General features: G+C 40.3%; 1 protein-coding gene across 1 annotated transcript in view; it reads right to left on the minus strand.

Annotated features, from left to right (window-relative positions):
- Window positions 1-445: 445 nt before the first annotated feature.
- LOC149218282 (transportin 1) overlaps window positions 446-15,216 on the minus strand; it is a 218,164-nt gene continuing 203,393 nt past the window's right edge. Inside the window, exons 26-29 of the mRNA XM_089383890.1 lie at window positions 1,701-1,752; window positions 1,540-1,608; window positions 1,349-1,408; window positions 446-1,183 (exon numbers count right to left, since the gene is read on the minus strand). Of these exons, the coding sequence (XP_089240016.1) occupies window positions 1,100-1,183; window positions 1,349-1,408; window positions 1,540-1,608; window positions 1,701-1,752 (265 nt within the window). The 3' untranslated portion in view covers window positions 446-1,099. The remainder of the gene's footprint in view (window positions 1,184-1,348; window positions 1,409-1,539; window positions 1,609-1,700; window positions 1,753-15,216) is intronic.

Consider the following 15,216-nt stretch of genomic DNA (forward strand, 5'->3'; position numbering starts at 1 on the left):
TCCATATGTTTGCTACATCGTGTCAGTCATGATGTAAACTCGAAGGAATCGACTGTTCAATACAAATGTGAAGTTCATGATCAAACAAACAGATAACACTAAATTCGTAAACCAAATATCTATTATAACGGGTAAAAATAAAAAGAAACATGCACTCCTATCAAATCAGTAAAAATGGGCATTCATTAACCCTTCTGTGTGTGCTCTTCACAAGAAAATTTTGGGAAAACAACGCATACCCTTATTGATGCAAGGTTTTTCAAAAAAAATCATTTCATGATACCTCAGACTTGCTGAGAACAGATTTCATCATATTAAAAATGAGCTCATTAATCTTGTAAAATCACGCATACTTGCGTACATCCAGCAATCAGCAATATTCCCTTCTATACACGTCTCTACTCAACTAATGCTGAAGGTACAAGTAACCAGCAACTCCTGGTACTGTAAATGCTGACATCCACAAAATTACAGAATGCTTAAATCACAAAGCTCCTGTTGATGCAACTTCCTGGTGCACGCTAAGGGAAAAACCAAGCTTTTCAAACTGAAGCAGATTGTAACCACATGTTGTTACATAGACTTGATGCCCCGTTACCTATGCAATCAGAACAGCCCCTTTTGATGCCTGTTGACAAGACCTGGGAAAGATAATAGATGCGGAACATGTACTGCTTCAGAACCTTCTATTTGTGCATTACCTCCAGTCACCAGTGCCTGTCTCAAAATTTACTCTGCCGAAAATGCTTACTAGAGCAGCAACCAGGTATAAGTAGGAGGGATAATAAATAAAAGAATAGAGACAGATTCAAACAAGAATCAAGAGCCTTAAGCTCGACTGATAACAAGCTCTTCAAGGAACATCCAACGCCACATATCAACTGCAAGTAGACAGTATCCTATGCCCAAGATCTAATACTGGGGTACAGAACAAGGTGTTTCAGAGGAGAGAATTCTATAAAGAACATATGAGCTCTTGAAGAACCACTAACATGATGTGGCGAAGGGCACACATGAATATGTTAAGACCAAGGACAAATTCCTAGCGAACAATAACACATGACAATTAGAGTAGCACCACAACTGTTTACCAGACATTTTAAATGCCATACTTCAGCAACTTCTCTTGCACTGAAGGCTGTAGAGCAGACATGCACTGTTCCCATGCAGCTGCTCCAATCATCTGAATCAGAAAAGGTAAAGTTTTTCCCGTGTCACAAAGTGAATAAGCAACAACAAAGATAAACCAAATGAAAAAGCTAGGAACCTAAAACTACAAATAAAACATATTTTTAGCACTTCACAAACTGAAGACAGGTACCAATGCAAGTACATTACTGATATTCACCTGCTTGTAACCATGCAGAACCTGACATATGTCAGTGTGTAAATCCTCACTCCGTATTTCCTGAAAAGCATTTTCAGTAAGCAATGAATGTAGACAAACAATTAAGTAGTTTTGATTTTCAATTTCAAGTGAAAGAGACTGTTCACATATGCAAGGAAAACACACTAGTTATGAAAATATAAGTAACTCACATGCCAGCTGGCAATGGCCTGACACATTTGGACAAGAAAGCTCAAAGCACCAGAAGGGTTTGCCCTCACCTGTATGTCATCATTAGTTCCAACCAAAATTATATGCTGAATCGGTACGCTAAAATGGTTTGCTGAGTTTATGATACACATATTATACATACCATAGCACAAAGGCCTCGAAATGCATCCTCTTTCTCAATATCATCACGAATCCTGCAGATTAAGATACTTTTAGCATCTACGATAATTAAAATTGTCTATTATGTCTCGGAACATTCACAATGGAGTTCTTATTTCTGAAGAGCAATTCTTATTTCCGAAGAAATGTTACACACCTAACATATTAATCAAAATATTATGACCTTATGCTCATTCCCAGGGCTAGTCATTCTCAACCTATTGCATTCTGAGTTATATCATGTTATCTAGTACCAGAGGTCTAAATAAAACAGCAATCTACAGAATTCCAATTTCATATTTACGAAAATTGACAAAAGCTGTTCAAAAGTAACAAAAGCTGTTCAAAAGTATGCTTTAATATCAAATGACTCGTTTACTAAACACATCAAAATATCAAAGAAAATATGGATTGCTTCATCATTTAGAAATTACGGCATAAAACAGTAGCCCATTAACCAGATATTATAACACACAGTCAACCAATCCTAGGACTTACTATGCCTTTTTGCTATGTTGCAGGAAATGCCAGGATAGGGACCATCCTAGTACCTGAAATGGGCTGAAACAGCATCCGGGACAGCCGGCGGCATTTCGGAACCATTTCGGCCAGAATTTCATCCTTCTTTTTTGCTTTTCAGGCTGTCTCAAGGGGCCAAGAAGGGTGTGGGTCCCTTCTATGGCCCACAAACACTAACATAACACTTTTGTTTTGTAGTTAATCATTTAGTTAATAAATTTTAATTAAAAAAATAGAAATACAATTATCTAGAAAATTAAAAAAAATATAGAATTCTCTATAAACCCTATCAGCCTCTTCTTTTCTATAAAAAAAGGCACTTCATTCACTCATTTCTCACACATTCTTCTGCAAGAGGAGCTTCCTATAGCAGCAACAAGCATTTTAGTTGTGTTTTGGACTGTGGGCAGCATGAACAAGTTACATGGGCAGCAGCTGTTTCGGTGAGTATTTCATTTTCTATTTTTGCAACATTCATGGCTTCTCAAAGTTGTGTTCCCACTGCCTAAATCTACTCAAGCAACAGAGGCAGCAAGAATACTATCCTCTGTGGAGGTATGTTACCAAAGTCAAGCAAATGGGTTCGGGTGGAACATGGGAATAGAAGTACAATTTATGCAAAGATAAAGGGTATTGATGTGTGTGCACATACCAAAAATCCAGATGTGAGAGCTATATTCAAGAGAGAGCACGATGATGCTCGGTGGTACAACAATCAAGGAAGCAAAAGAATGTGTTATTAACTCGTTTATCATATATATATATATGACATTTTGGCTGACATTTCCATTTTCTGGGGATCACATTTTGAGCTGTACCCATTTCGGAAACTTCTAGATGCTAAGCCTTTTTTGGAGGTAAAACATATAGTCACTGTAGAACTAAGTTAATCAATGAAAAAGCTGAACTTAAGAGAGCAATTAGATTACTATGATTAATGATTGCCCACCAGAGTTTTCGGAAGGGTTAACAGATTTACATCCAAAAAAAATCATGCAAGGATTTTTCTAGCACATGCATAAAATAGCACACAGACATGACTGTGGTCCACAAGCAATCCGGGTTTCCATCCGAGTTGTGAAGATCAAAGTTCCCATATGCTTAACCGTTGACAGACAATTTAGACCATTTAATGGAAATTATGGTTTTCCATATATCCCACTAAATCTTTCAGAGAAATATCATCTAGCCGTCCTTAACACTCACCTCATCCATTAGCTTAGAACATTTTCTTGTAGTCACTTTCAGTTTTTTCTGAACAAAGAACTTGAAGCTTAACAGCAAATTGCTATCCACTGTATTTGATTTCACCACTCATCTAATTAACTCAGGTTTCATTTTCAACTCTGAAACAAACAATTGATAAAGAATGATAATAATAATCTAATTTTACGGTCACGGCCTAGCCACACGCCAAATCTTGATGTATGAGGCAACCTTGTTTCTGGGACAAGCAACCTGGCTCAACCTATTAATTTTGACTGCTTAGTCTACAGAGGTGTACATGCTACATATCATGGCCCCCTCCTAATTCAAACCTGTAAGCTCCAGGTATGAAACACGCGTTTTTAACCATTAGGCGCACTCAGGCTGCAGAGTTAACAGGGTGCCTCCAAATCTTGTCAGAGGAGCAGGGTGTTTCGTCTTACAGAATGGGACATGTTTGCTTTCGAAACTCAGGACAGAAGTGTCAAAATTGATGGCTTGACAGAGGCACGTCTGAAAATTGTACTTCAGCATATATAAGAAGAGAAGGTAATTTTATACAAAGTGTCAATAGTGTCAATGCATAGTGGGAGCCTGGAAAATACCTCCTAAATAAACAAGACGCAGAAATCAAAAGAGTGAAGCACTGCTCTAAGCTAAGACCTAAACACTGAGCACTGGTGGAAAAAACAGATTTGGTAGAAATGAAAGCCAGAATCTGGTATGCAGGCAATGCAAGATTGTCAGGATCCAGTAGCACTTGCTTCCCAAACATCCAAAGCCAAACGGAGAATTCTAACTTGTGACTGCTGATTTAAATTCTAAAATAATGCATCAAAATGTCCCCATGAAAAGGATTATATACCTAGTACCAATTACCCACCTATACTATGTTAAGTCATATCCATAAATATTGAATATGTTTTCCGTTATGTTTGGAAAATCCATGTGCTCCTTCGCCCAAGATAAAGATTACACAGGCCAACACAAAATCTCTGCGAAAAGCAAAATTTTATTCTAACAATGTCCCAAATGGCAGATATAAGTCCAGAAGCTTACTTCAAACACATCCACAAAAAATGTGTCTTAAATAATCAGTGAACCAAATTTTTCACAACTATGTTTGAGATCAACAAACCTTCTGCAATTAGCTCAACATTTATTAATCATAGTGCACAAACAGCATAATGAAATATCAGGCAGCATAGATGCTTCGCATTTATGGAGATTTTAATGTCAAACAATATGGACTTACTTCATACTTCAAGCCACTGTATCCATAAAATATATGTAATATGCTCCAAGGAAAGGAAGTAAACTAGCAATACTAATCCCAAAAATCAGCACATATTTTCTCTGTTGCATTATCTCACAACTTCTCATAATATTCAAACAGACATGTACAACTTCAAGAGCAGCTCAAATAACATGAATTATCTACTGAAATTTTTTATTTGTAGTATCACTTCAACCAAAACAAGTCACAAAATGAATACTGGTCTCCGAAAATCTAGCAAGCCAAAACAGTTCTCTCCTACCTCCTGCCAGACCTCCCCACACATCTCTAGCCCACATCCATTCTGCAAATCCTCCTGACCTTCATCTCTGCTTCACCCAACCTCCTGCTCAACATTACCAGACCTCCTCCTCTGACCTCCCATTCTACCTCCGCAAACATCCTCCTATCCTGACGTCCATCTCATCCTCCCCCAATTTCCTTCTCTGACTTCCCCAACCTCCTAGTCTGTTTCTTCTGACCTATTATCTAATTTCCACCTCCTGCAACCTCTGCTTGACCTATTCCCCAAACATAATATCCAAACCCTCATCCTAAACAGCTCTTGCTAAGTTTCTCCTTCATAAGTCTGTAGCTCTCCATACTCTAAAGTTAAAACCACCATATCCTCCACACCCCCCTGCTCTATAACTTTGGCATCCTGCAAACGTCTCTCGCAAACAGTTCTGGAACTTGACCCTTCCAACTTCATGTGAAAATTCCTTGAAATTCCAGCAACTGGAAATTTATTCTTCTAAGTTTCTAACTAATTAATTATGCAGTTTATTTGTTACGGCAAATAACGAATAATCACACTGCAATTCTTCACAATAAAATTATGCTGCAGAAATAAACTGAGAAAATAGCTGCACACACAATAAAAATGACACCAATATTTTTGGACTAACGACCCCAGAAAAATCCCAAAGGGAAAACCAGTGTAGCAGATGTGGGTTTATTTTTATTATGCAGCATATAAATCTGAGTACAATATCTGGATGCCCAAACTGGATTTCCTCCAGCAATAATCTTGGCAAAAAATATAATGGAGAAAATGTTTCTTCTCTGACAAAATAATTCAGCCTCCTCCTGGCATGCTCACACAAAATAATCTAGCCTCCCTCTGTCACTGGAAATGAGTCATTTTACCCTACAGGTGCTTTCCCAGCCTCCTGCAATTGAAGAGACCTCCCTTCGACACTTGCGCTAGGGTTTCTGGCTCACCGCTCAACCTGGACGGCTTTCCTACAGAATATTCCATCCTCAATTTTTGTTGGCCCTTCGTCGCTGGAAATCACTAAGAAATTCCTCCAGAATATCTCTATTGGTACTCCCTCTCATTGTGGCTCTAGCTTGAGCTCTTCTTTCTACTCAATCATTGCACTAGATAGCTCGATCTGCCCAAACGAAATCTCGCTCTCCCTCTTACTCGATGTCTCACAACTGTGTCTATCTCCATCCCATCGATCTGCTCTTATAATCTCTCATTGGAGCACCAACGGCCATGATTAAATCGTTATCAACAGCTAAGATCATTTCAAACTCAATCTGTGTGAGTTTCTAGAGTTCTCTCACCTTTCCTTGATTAATTACTATTAATTAGTCAGTTTTCCTAAGTTAGACTTAGGAAAAATTTAAATGATTGTTAATTAATTTAATTAAAGTGTTTCGCAAGCTTATCTTGCGAGACCTTTTCTGGGTTTTGAAGATCTCGTGTCCCTTAGTTTCTTAGACACAAATCGAGCCTAGAACACGTGTTCGATGCTACAAAAACTAACACTCCCTTTTAGTAAGGAAAGTGTTCCCTCTCATAACATCTTCCCTCATGCTATTGATGTCTAACATCTATAACATCCTGTCGCTGTCCACAAAGCCGTTGCGCATACTCTGATTCATTTGCTAGCCCTGTAGTTGAATCACCTTGCATCTACGTTGTTGCTGACACTGGATTGTGCCACCCTGCACTACTACCAACTTTGCTTGCACTGCATCTAATCTCATGTTGTTGTTGTTGTAACTATTGCAACTGAGAATTGATCTACGGATCCACTGTATCCCTGTACTGGCTCTGCAACTGTCTCCTAAGTCTCACACTACAACTAGTCTCTGTGTTGTCTATTGAACAATTGTCTGTGCTCATCTATCTCTGTGCCCCTCTAGTAACTAATTGCAACTAGTCTCTACAACTGCCTCTCGAGATTTGACTGCGCCTTTTGACATTGATCCTCGTGCTATTGAAAACTATGGGCCCCTGTAGCAATGATAATGATCCATATGAAGAGTATGTTGCAACTACTATTGCTCTTCCATGGACCATGCCCAAACTACAACTGTGGAGTTATCATGCTCCTCCAACATTTGGAGGTATAGCTGCTATCAATGCAAACTCCTCCATCATGGAGGTTAACTCATTTATGTCTATCAAAGTTGCACTCTATTGCTCCCCCTTCTTGTCTTTTTTCTTGGGACATTGTGTGTTGTAGTAACCAAACTCACCACACCTTAAGCATTTGACCTTTCACAGACCTTTCCTCTTTTTCTCTCCTCTATTTAAGCCATGTCCCTAACTAGCACCTTTCTTTACCTTTCCTTTACTAGCAAGGGCTACATTCTCCTCATCCTCAACCTTCGGCCCTTTGCTATTGCTATTGGTAGTACCTTGGACAAGACTAAGCCTAAGCTCTTCTTGTGTGAAATCACTCCATGGATGTTCTCAATCAGGTATTTTGTCCCTTCCAGTGATTCTCTTAACGAATGTGGCCCACTCTTTGGTAAACCCTCCCTTCGACACTTGCGCTAGGGTTTCTGGCTCACCGCTCAACCTGGACGGCTTTCCTACAGAATATTCCATCCTCAATTTTTGTTGGCCCTTCGTCGCTGGAAATCACTAAGAAATTCCTCCAGAATATCTCTATTGGTACTCCCTCTCATTGTGGCTCTAGCTTGAGCTCTTCTTTCTACTCAATCATTGCACTAGATAGCTCGATCTGCCCAAACGAAATCTCGCTCTCCCTCTTACTCGATGTCTCACAACTGTGTCTATCTCCATCCCATCGATCTGCTCTTATAATCTCTCATTGGAGCACCAACGGCCATGATTAAATCGTTATCAACAGCTAAGATCATTTCAAACTCAATCTGTGTGAGTTTCTAGAGTTCTCTCACCTTTCCTTGATTAATTACTATTAATTAGTCAGTTTTCCTAAGTTAGACTTAGGAAAAATTTAAATGATTGTTAATTAATTTAATGAAAGTGTTTCGCAAGCTTATCTTGCGAGACCTTTTCTGGGTTTTGAAGATCTCGTGTCCCTTTGCTATTGCTATTGGTAGTACCTTGGACAAGACTAAGCCTAAGCTCTTCTTGTGTGAAATCACTCCATGGATGTTCTCAATCAGGTATTTTGTCCCTTCCAGTGATTCTCTTAACGAATGTGGCCCACTCTTTGGTAAACCCATTTAGTGTTATTCGCACAAGTTCACTTTCCTCTTATACCATGTGAAAAATTCTTGAAATTGCACCAACTAGAAATTTATTCTTTTAACTGATTAATAATGTAGTTTATTTGTTATGGAAAATAACGAATAAATCCAATTGCAATTCTTCACAATAAAATTATGTTGCCAAAATAAACTAGAAACTGAGAAAATAGATGTGCACACACAAAATAAAAATGACACCAATATTTTTGGACTAACGTTCTCGGAAAAACCCTGAAGGGAAAACTAGTATAACTTCACGATAGCATCCCACATCTCCTCTTATAATCTCTCATTGAAGCACCAACATCCATGATTAAATCGTTATCAACGACTAAGATCATCTCAAACTCAATCCATGTGAGTTTCTAGAGCTTTCTCACCTTTCCTGAATTAATCACTATTAATTAGCTCCTTTTCCTAAGTTAGACTTACGAAAAATTTAAATGAAGATTAATTAATTTAGTTAAGGCGTTTCACAAGCTTTTCTCGCAATCTTTTCTAGGTTTTGAAGATCTTGTGTTCCTTAGTCCCTTAGACATAAATCGAGACTAGAACACATGTATGGTGCTACAAAATCTATCACTTCAGGCTTCCATATGTGTCTTCCCTAACCTCCATATTGCCTTAGCTGCCTGTAACTCACATGTGGTTTGTCATTAATGTCCATACTAGCGTTTTAAAAAACAGTCGAGCCAACTCTGACTCAGTCAGGCCAGACCAAGCCAATGCCTCGCCAAGTCGGCTCAGCGGCCGAAACGGAACAGCTGGCCGAGTTGTTACCAAGCCAGTCACCGACTCGGTCGGCTTGATAACAACCCAGTCGGCTCGGTCGAGCCCGAGTTAACTCAGTCAGCTCAATGACCGACGCAAAAGCATGACCAACGAATTTTTCTGGGGGGGAATTGGACCCCACAGCGAATTCTAATTTTCCTTGGGATTATTTTGAGGTCCATTTACCTCTCCCAACCCTATAAAAGTTGCCCAACCCCTCTCATTTCCTCACAACTATATCATTGCATTTGTGTGAGAATTTGTGAGGAGTTTGTGAAGAGTTTTGGAGTTTGTTTTTGGAGTAGTAGTGAGGAGTCTTGGGCAACCATTGGAGCAGTAGTGAGGAGCTTCTTGGGAAACAATTGGAGCAGCATTGAGGAGTTGGCTTGTTGGAGCAGCATTGAGGAGGTGGTTTGTGCCTAGAGGTATTTTTTTTCACTGCTAAAATCTGTTTTGCTTCTTTTTTTTTTTCTTGTGCAAATCTAGAAATTGAAAAGAACATTTTTTGTAAAAGAAATGAACATTGAAGCAATGTTAAAAAAAAAATTCATTTTCAGTTTATTTCCTTTCATTTCCAAGTCAAGAAATGGCTCCTAAAGTGAAAGATGTTGCTTGGGCATATGGTGAAGTGGTTGATAATAAAATGCTCTGCAAAATTTTCCATAGATAAATTAAGGAGGGTCCTGCGTGTTGATTTTTGGGTGGCATCGAATGTGTTATAGCTCCGAAACTTTGTCGAGGGGCTAGAACACATGAGATCTCCAAAACCCAAAAAAGATTTGGAGAAATTCCACCCAGAGTGCATGTTATTCAAATAATTATTATTTGTAATGGTGCCTAAGTTCAAACATAGGAAATTAAAATAATTAAAGTGAATTAATTCAAATATGGGTGAGAAGCTTTTAAGTGACGAGGATCAAGTCTAATTTAATCTTAGCCATTGATTAGAGATTAGATCATAGTCGTTGATTGCTCAACAGGAAAAGTATAATGGAAGGCTTGGGGTCAGTTGGAGAACACACACAGTGAGAGCAGCACTTGAGCTAAATCGAAATTTTGGGGCGTCGTTTGCTGAGAATTTCGGTGTGAGCTTTTAGTGCAGAGACGGGAAATTCGGCAGCAGGAATTTAGTCCAAGGCCGAGAATACATAGCAGAGAGGCAACACAGCACCAAGGAGAGACAGCGCAGCTCCAGGAAGGTGACGCAGAGGCTAGAGGGCTGGCGCAGTCGCTTAGAGACAACGCTAGGGTTTCTGTGAGGTAGATTGGGCATCAGTTCAGCGGATCGATTCCTGAGCCAGGAAGGCTCACTAAGAGGATGACGCAGCTCCTAAAGGAGGTGACGCAGCTCCTAAAGGAGGTGACGCAACTCCTAAAGGAGGTGACGCAGTCCCAGTGCCAAGCTAGGAGCAGCCATCGTTGCATAGCACTGGGGATAGCACAGTCACCTGTGGGGTTTGTTCATCCAGTTGTTGGATCCGCCAAAACATCTATCTCTGGATAGAGGTACTTCTGCCAAGTTTATCCTATGTTGGGTGAGCCAGATTTGGCACCCTAGTTGTATTCAGAAATCTGCTTAATAATAAAACCCTCATATCTGTTGCACTGGTTTTCCCACAATGGGTTTCTTAGGGGACATTTAGTCCAAAAATAAGTGTGTCATTTGTGTGGTTGTCTCATTTATTTTTCAGTACTTGATCTGTATATTGATGTAGGCTACAGTGTATTTGCATTAATATTTTCAAAATATTTTTGAAAATAACTTGTTAAAATGAAGAACACAAGTAGGTAATGCAAATCAGTTTACTACAGTAGGATTTATGGTTTGTTAGATTCAGAATTTTTCACATAGTATCAGAGAAATTGCAGATCTAGGAGGACTGAAGCCATCAACGAAGGGACAAAGGAAAATCTGTGTCTGAAGACAATTGTCCCGAGAGACAGCACAGTTTCTAATTCAGAGAGCAGAGGAGGGGTGACGCAGTCACCAAGGGAGGCTCACGCAGAGCCTTTGTCAGCCTGTTTGGCTGACGTTGTCGCTGCAGAGGGCAACGCAATGGTTACTGGCCCAGTGCAGAGACTGTTGAGTCTCGTTTTTCTAGTTGTAGTGGCTAAAGGTGCAGCGCAGATTTCATCTGGAGTTGTTGGTGGGGTGTTGATTATGTGGGTGCAGATCAATACCTGGTAGGGCAGAAGCAAAGTAGAGGAAATCAGTTCCTCAGAAGATTTTTTACCAAGAAATCTAGACCCAGTGTTGAGCAGCGGCAAAGAGAGATCAGAGGGGTGGTTCGACAGTGATTGGCAGAAGGATTTCCGTGAAGGAAATCAAAATTCAGAGGGAGCTTGTTCCTTAGAGGATTTCTAGCACCAAAGAAATCCAAATCAAAGTTTTTGTTGGGGCAGCAACAAAAGAGGGAGAAGAGGACCAGTTCGACATTCATTTGAGCAAAGATGGTCGTTAACGCACTGAGGGATCAGCACAGGTTGGATGGAGCATCAAGCTTCGTCATATGGAAGGCCAGGACCTTGGCCATTTTGGATAAAAGTCGCATCAAGGATTATGCCTTGAGGACAGTTGTTGTTCCAGTCGATGTTGATCCTCTCAAGAAGTACGAGGAAGCTCAGGCAAAAGCAAAGTGCATGATCTTGGACGAGGTCAAGGATCATGTGATCCCACATATTGTTGAGATACAGCAAGGGAAACCTACGAGGTCTTGACCACATTGTATGAGGGAACTTCCGTTCAGCAGAAGATGTTGCTTGAGAGTCAGCTGAGATTAAGGAGTTGTTAAATAGCTTTAAGAAGTTTCAGGAAGAAAAAGCTAGGCAAAAAGAAATAGAGGGTGAAACTGGGAGGAATAGGAGTATTGTTAAAATTGGCAACTAGGGCCAAACTCCATGTGGGTCATCTTATTTATGGCCGCTGATATTTTTCTTGGATCCCTCTCATCGAGAGGTGTAGGATTGATCTAAAGATCATTTGATTCCGATAAGTATTCATGGAGATATGAATTTATTTATGTTATGGGACAATTCATCAAAGTCGTCCAGCAACCAAATATACCCCACTTGTGCTCAACGTTTTAGTATAAATAAAGGAGGGCTTCAAGTCATTTGATAATCATCCCTTGTGATCTCACTCCCCACTTGTTTGGGTTTTTAGTGGAAGAGGAGGTCTAGAGGAGATGCTTTCTACGCCCTAGCCGCGGACTTGTAGGAGATTTGGCCACAGATCTAAGAGGCCCTAATCTGCAGCTAGAAGAGCCCTAATCTGCAGTTAGAAGAGCCCTAATCCACAACTAAAGAGAGCCCTAATCCGCAGCTAAAGTGAGCCATAATTCGCAGCAAAAGGATGCCCTAAACCGCAGTCAAAAGAGGCTTCTTGGCCTCAGCGAAGAAGGGAGATCTACCCACTATTTAGGGGAACTTCTACACACAGCAAGGCAGCCCTAATCCGTAGACATGAGGAGGCCTTAAAGGAGCCTTAGCTGCATATCTAAGGAAGGGTTAAACATGCCCTAAATGCAGTCTATACATGGCTGAACGTAGGGCTAAACGCGGTCACATTAACACTATGCTAGGCCGCATTTGTGGAGGGTTTCATGTGTCCTTAGACTGTTGCGAGAAGGGAACTGAATGGTTCCTTATATGCAGTCTCATGACTGCCCTAGCCACAGGAAAAGAAAAGGTTACAACAGTTCATTAGTGGGATTATTTGGGAGTTCTACTATATCAAGGAGGATTGTAATGATGAAGCGTGGAGGGCAGCATCTCATTGGAGAACAACCGCAGTCATTAAGAGCAATTATGTGTTGTTAGGGAATGTGATCAGTACCCTAACCAGTCCATGAATTGTAGCATTACAGCATGTTCAAGAGTTGACATTTCTACAGACTAAATGTTGCTGCATTAATAATGACTGGACACTATCTAGGATACGTTTGCTGCTATGTGATAGGCTGCAGGCCATAGCACCATAGCAAGAGTTGTTATGGGTTATGTATCAGGGTGTGCAGCACAAGTGTATCAAGGTGCGGCATAAGCGTATGTGTATCAGGGTGTGCAACACAAGTGTATCAAGGTGCAGCAGTACCAAGGTGCAGCATAAGTGTATCAAGATGCAGCACAAGGGGATGCAGCATGATGGGCACAGTAAGGTACAGCTTGAAGATGCAGCACAAGGAGGTGCAGCATGATGATATGGTGCAATAGCAAGATGTGTGCAGCATGATGATGAAGAGCAGCAAGATGGGTACAGCATGATGAGGTACAGCTCAGCAGTAATGCAGCATGGTGCAGCTTTGTGATGATGGGCATGGTATGATGGTGCAGCATGATGCAACACTATGATAGGGTGATGGAATCACATGAGTCCATATCAGTTACCTCATGAGACATCTTCTTAGAGAAGATCTATGTCCTCATCTTGTCAAGTCAAAGTGTTGACATCTGTTGTAAATGTACTATCTCTCTCTCTCTCTCTCTCTCTCTCTCTGCTGAACTATTGAAAAACATGTAAGAAGAATTGATCAAGGGTGTCCCCACGTTGGGGTTTGTCCCTGGCTAGCGCCACATCTTGTGTCCTCTTGTCTTGGCTTGTCTTCTGCGATTTATGTTTATGTTGTATCTGTAGTTTACTTTAATGTTGATGTGATTGCTAATCTGGAAAAGATATTGAGTTAACTGTGAAAATTGAAATAAATTGCTCTAAGCATAGAACATACCTAAAATTAACATGGTATCAAAGCTGAGATGAAGACAAAGCCCAATCAAGAGTGAAAGAGCAAGCACCAAAGACAGTTGGGAAAGAACAGACGGATCAGCGAATTCCTCATCCCTCTTCAAATTCACCGAGGGTGAAGTCAAAGCAGAGAATATTATCAAAATGGCGCAGCGGAATATGGCCTACCTAAAGATCACTTCATTGGGAAGACTGGATCTCAAGGTGGAATGATAGGTAGATAACTAGTTCGGCCATTATGTGAAGGAGTGTCTAAATGGCAGGGACACATCACATGATGATGATAACAATCATTCCAGGGACATCTTCAATGGTCAAAGGAATGACAGGTAATGCAGATCATCAAGGAAACGACCGACTCTTCAGAGAAAGAAAGGAACCCCAGGTATGAAGAATCAAATGTTGTTTCTAATAAGATAAAGAAGCGTTATCTTGTATTGGCACTCTCCTACAGATTCTTTGGGAATCTGGCTTATCAATTATAGAACTTCAAGGCACTTCATCAGATAGAGGGTGCTCTCTCTAACTTGGTAAAGAGGGAGACAATCGTAGGATTATACTTGGAGCTAATGCCACCTATCCCAGAAAGGGTGTAGGGAATGTTACCCCTCAATTGAATGAGGGTAACTTGATTCATTTACAGAATCTCTTTTATGTACCTGAGCACAAGAAGAACCTAGTGTCCATTTCGGCAATGGAAGTCAAAGGTTATAGGGTGGCATTCATCGATGGAAAGGTACGTGTTTGAAAATGAAATTTTCAAAGATTCTTTTACTCATGGGTTCAGGGTTGGAAATTTGTGTCAAGTTGCAGGATGGTCCATTGGGGATCATGACATATCTCATCTATAACCCCTGAAATCTACTTTATGAGGCCTTAACCGATGTGAGTCAATTGGTGACTCGGATACCTGAACTCAAGAAGAGCATGAAGGCTTGTTCAAAAGAAAAATCAGAAGAGGAGCTATTGAGTGTTGTATTGCCATCTAGAAGGAAGAACCTGGAATTGTGGTCTAGCAGCAAGTCTATGCTCTAGTCTAGTGATGCCACTAGGGTCATCTCTATCCATTTGCTACTTGGTGCCATTAGTAAAGAGCATCATAAAAAAATGAAATCATCCACTAGGTGGGAGATAGCCAGGATGTGGATGTGGCTGAAGGATAGAAAGCAAAGACAAAGGACCTCCTGCTTGTATAAGGCAAGGCATCTTTGGTCAAGGTACATAGCTCTTTGAAAATAGAGCGGAAATGTCCTTAGATCTTGTAGTAAACGGAGCAACATAAGATGAAGTGTTCCTTCATCTTAACCTCTTGGAATTAGAAAAACGAGCAAATCTTGTCTAAACAATCAATCTAATGGTTGATCTCAATGCACAATCTATGAGAAACACCTTTGAACTAATTCAAGGGTATTTGAAGTGCATGCATCTAATGGCAAAGCGTCTAATTGAGTCAAACAATGAGTCCATCCCTCAAAATCATGAAGTGCTCAACATAGAACATTTTCC

The sequence above is a fragment of the Pinus tabuliformis genome, chromosome Q (assembly GCF_031772625.1).
Source record: "Pinus tabuliformis cultivar Carrire ecotype Pingquan chromosome Q, CPIR1, whole genome shotgun sequence".
NCBI classification, from domain to species: Eukaryota; Viridiplantae; Streptophyta; class Pinopsida; order Pinales; family Pinaceae; genus Pinus; species Pinus tabuliformis.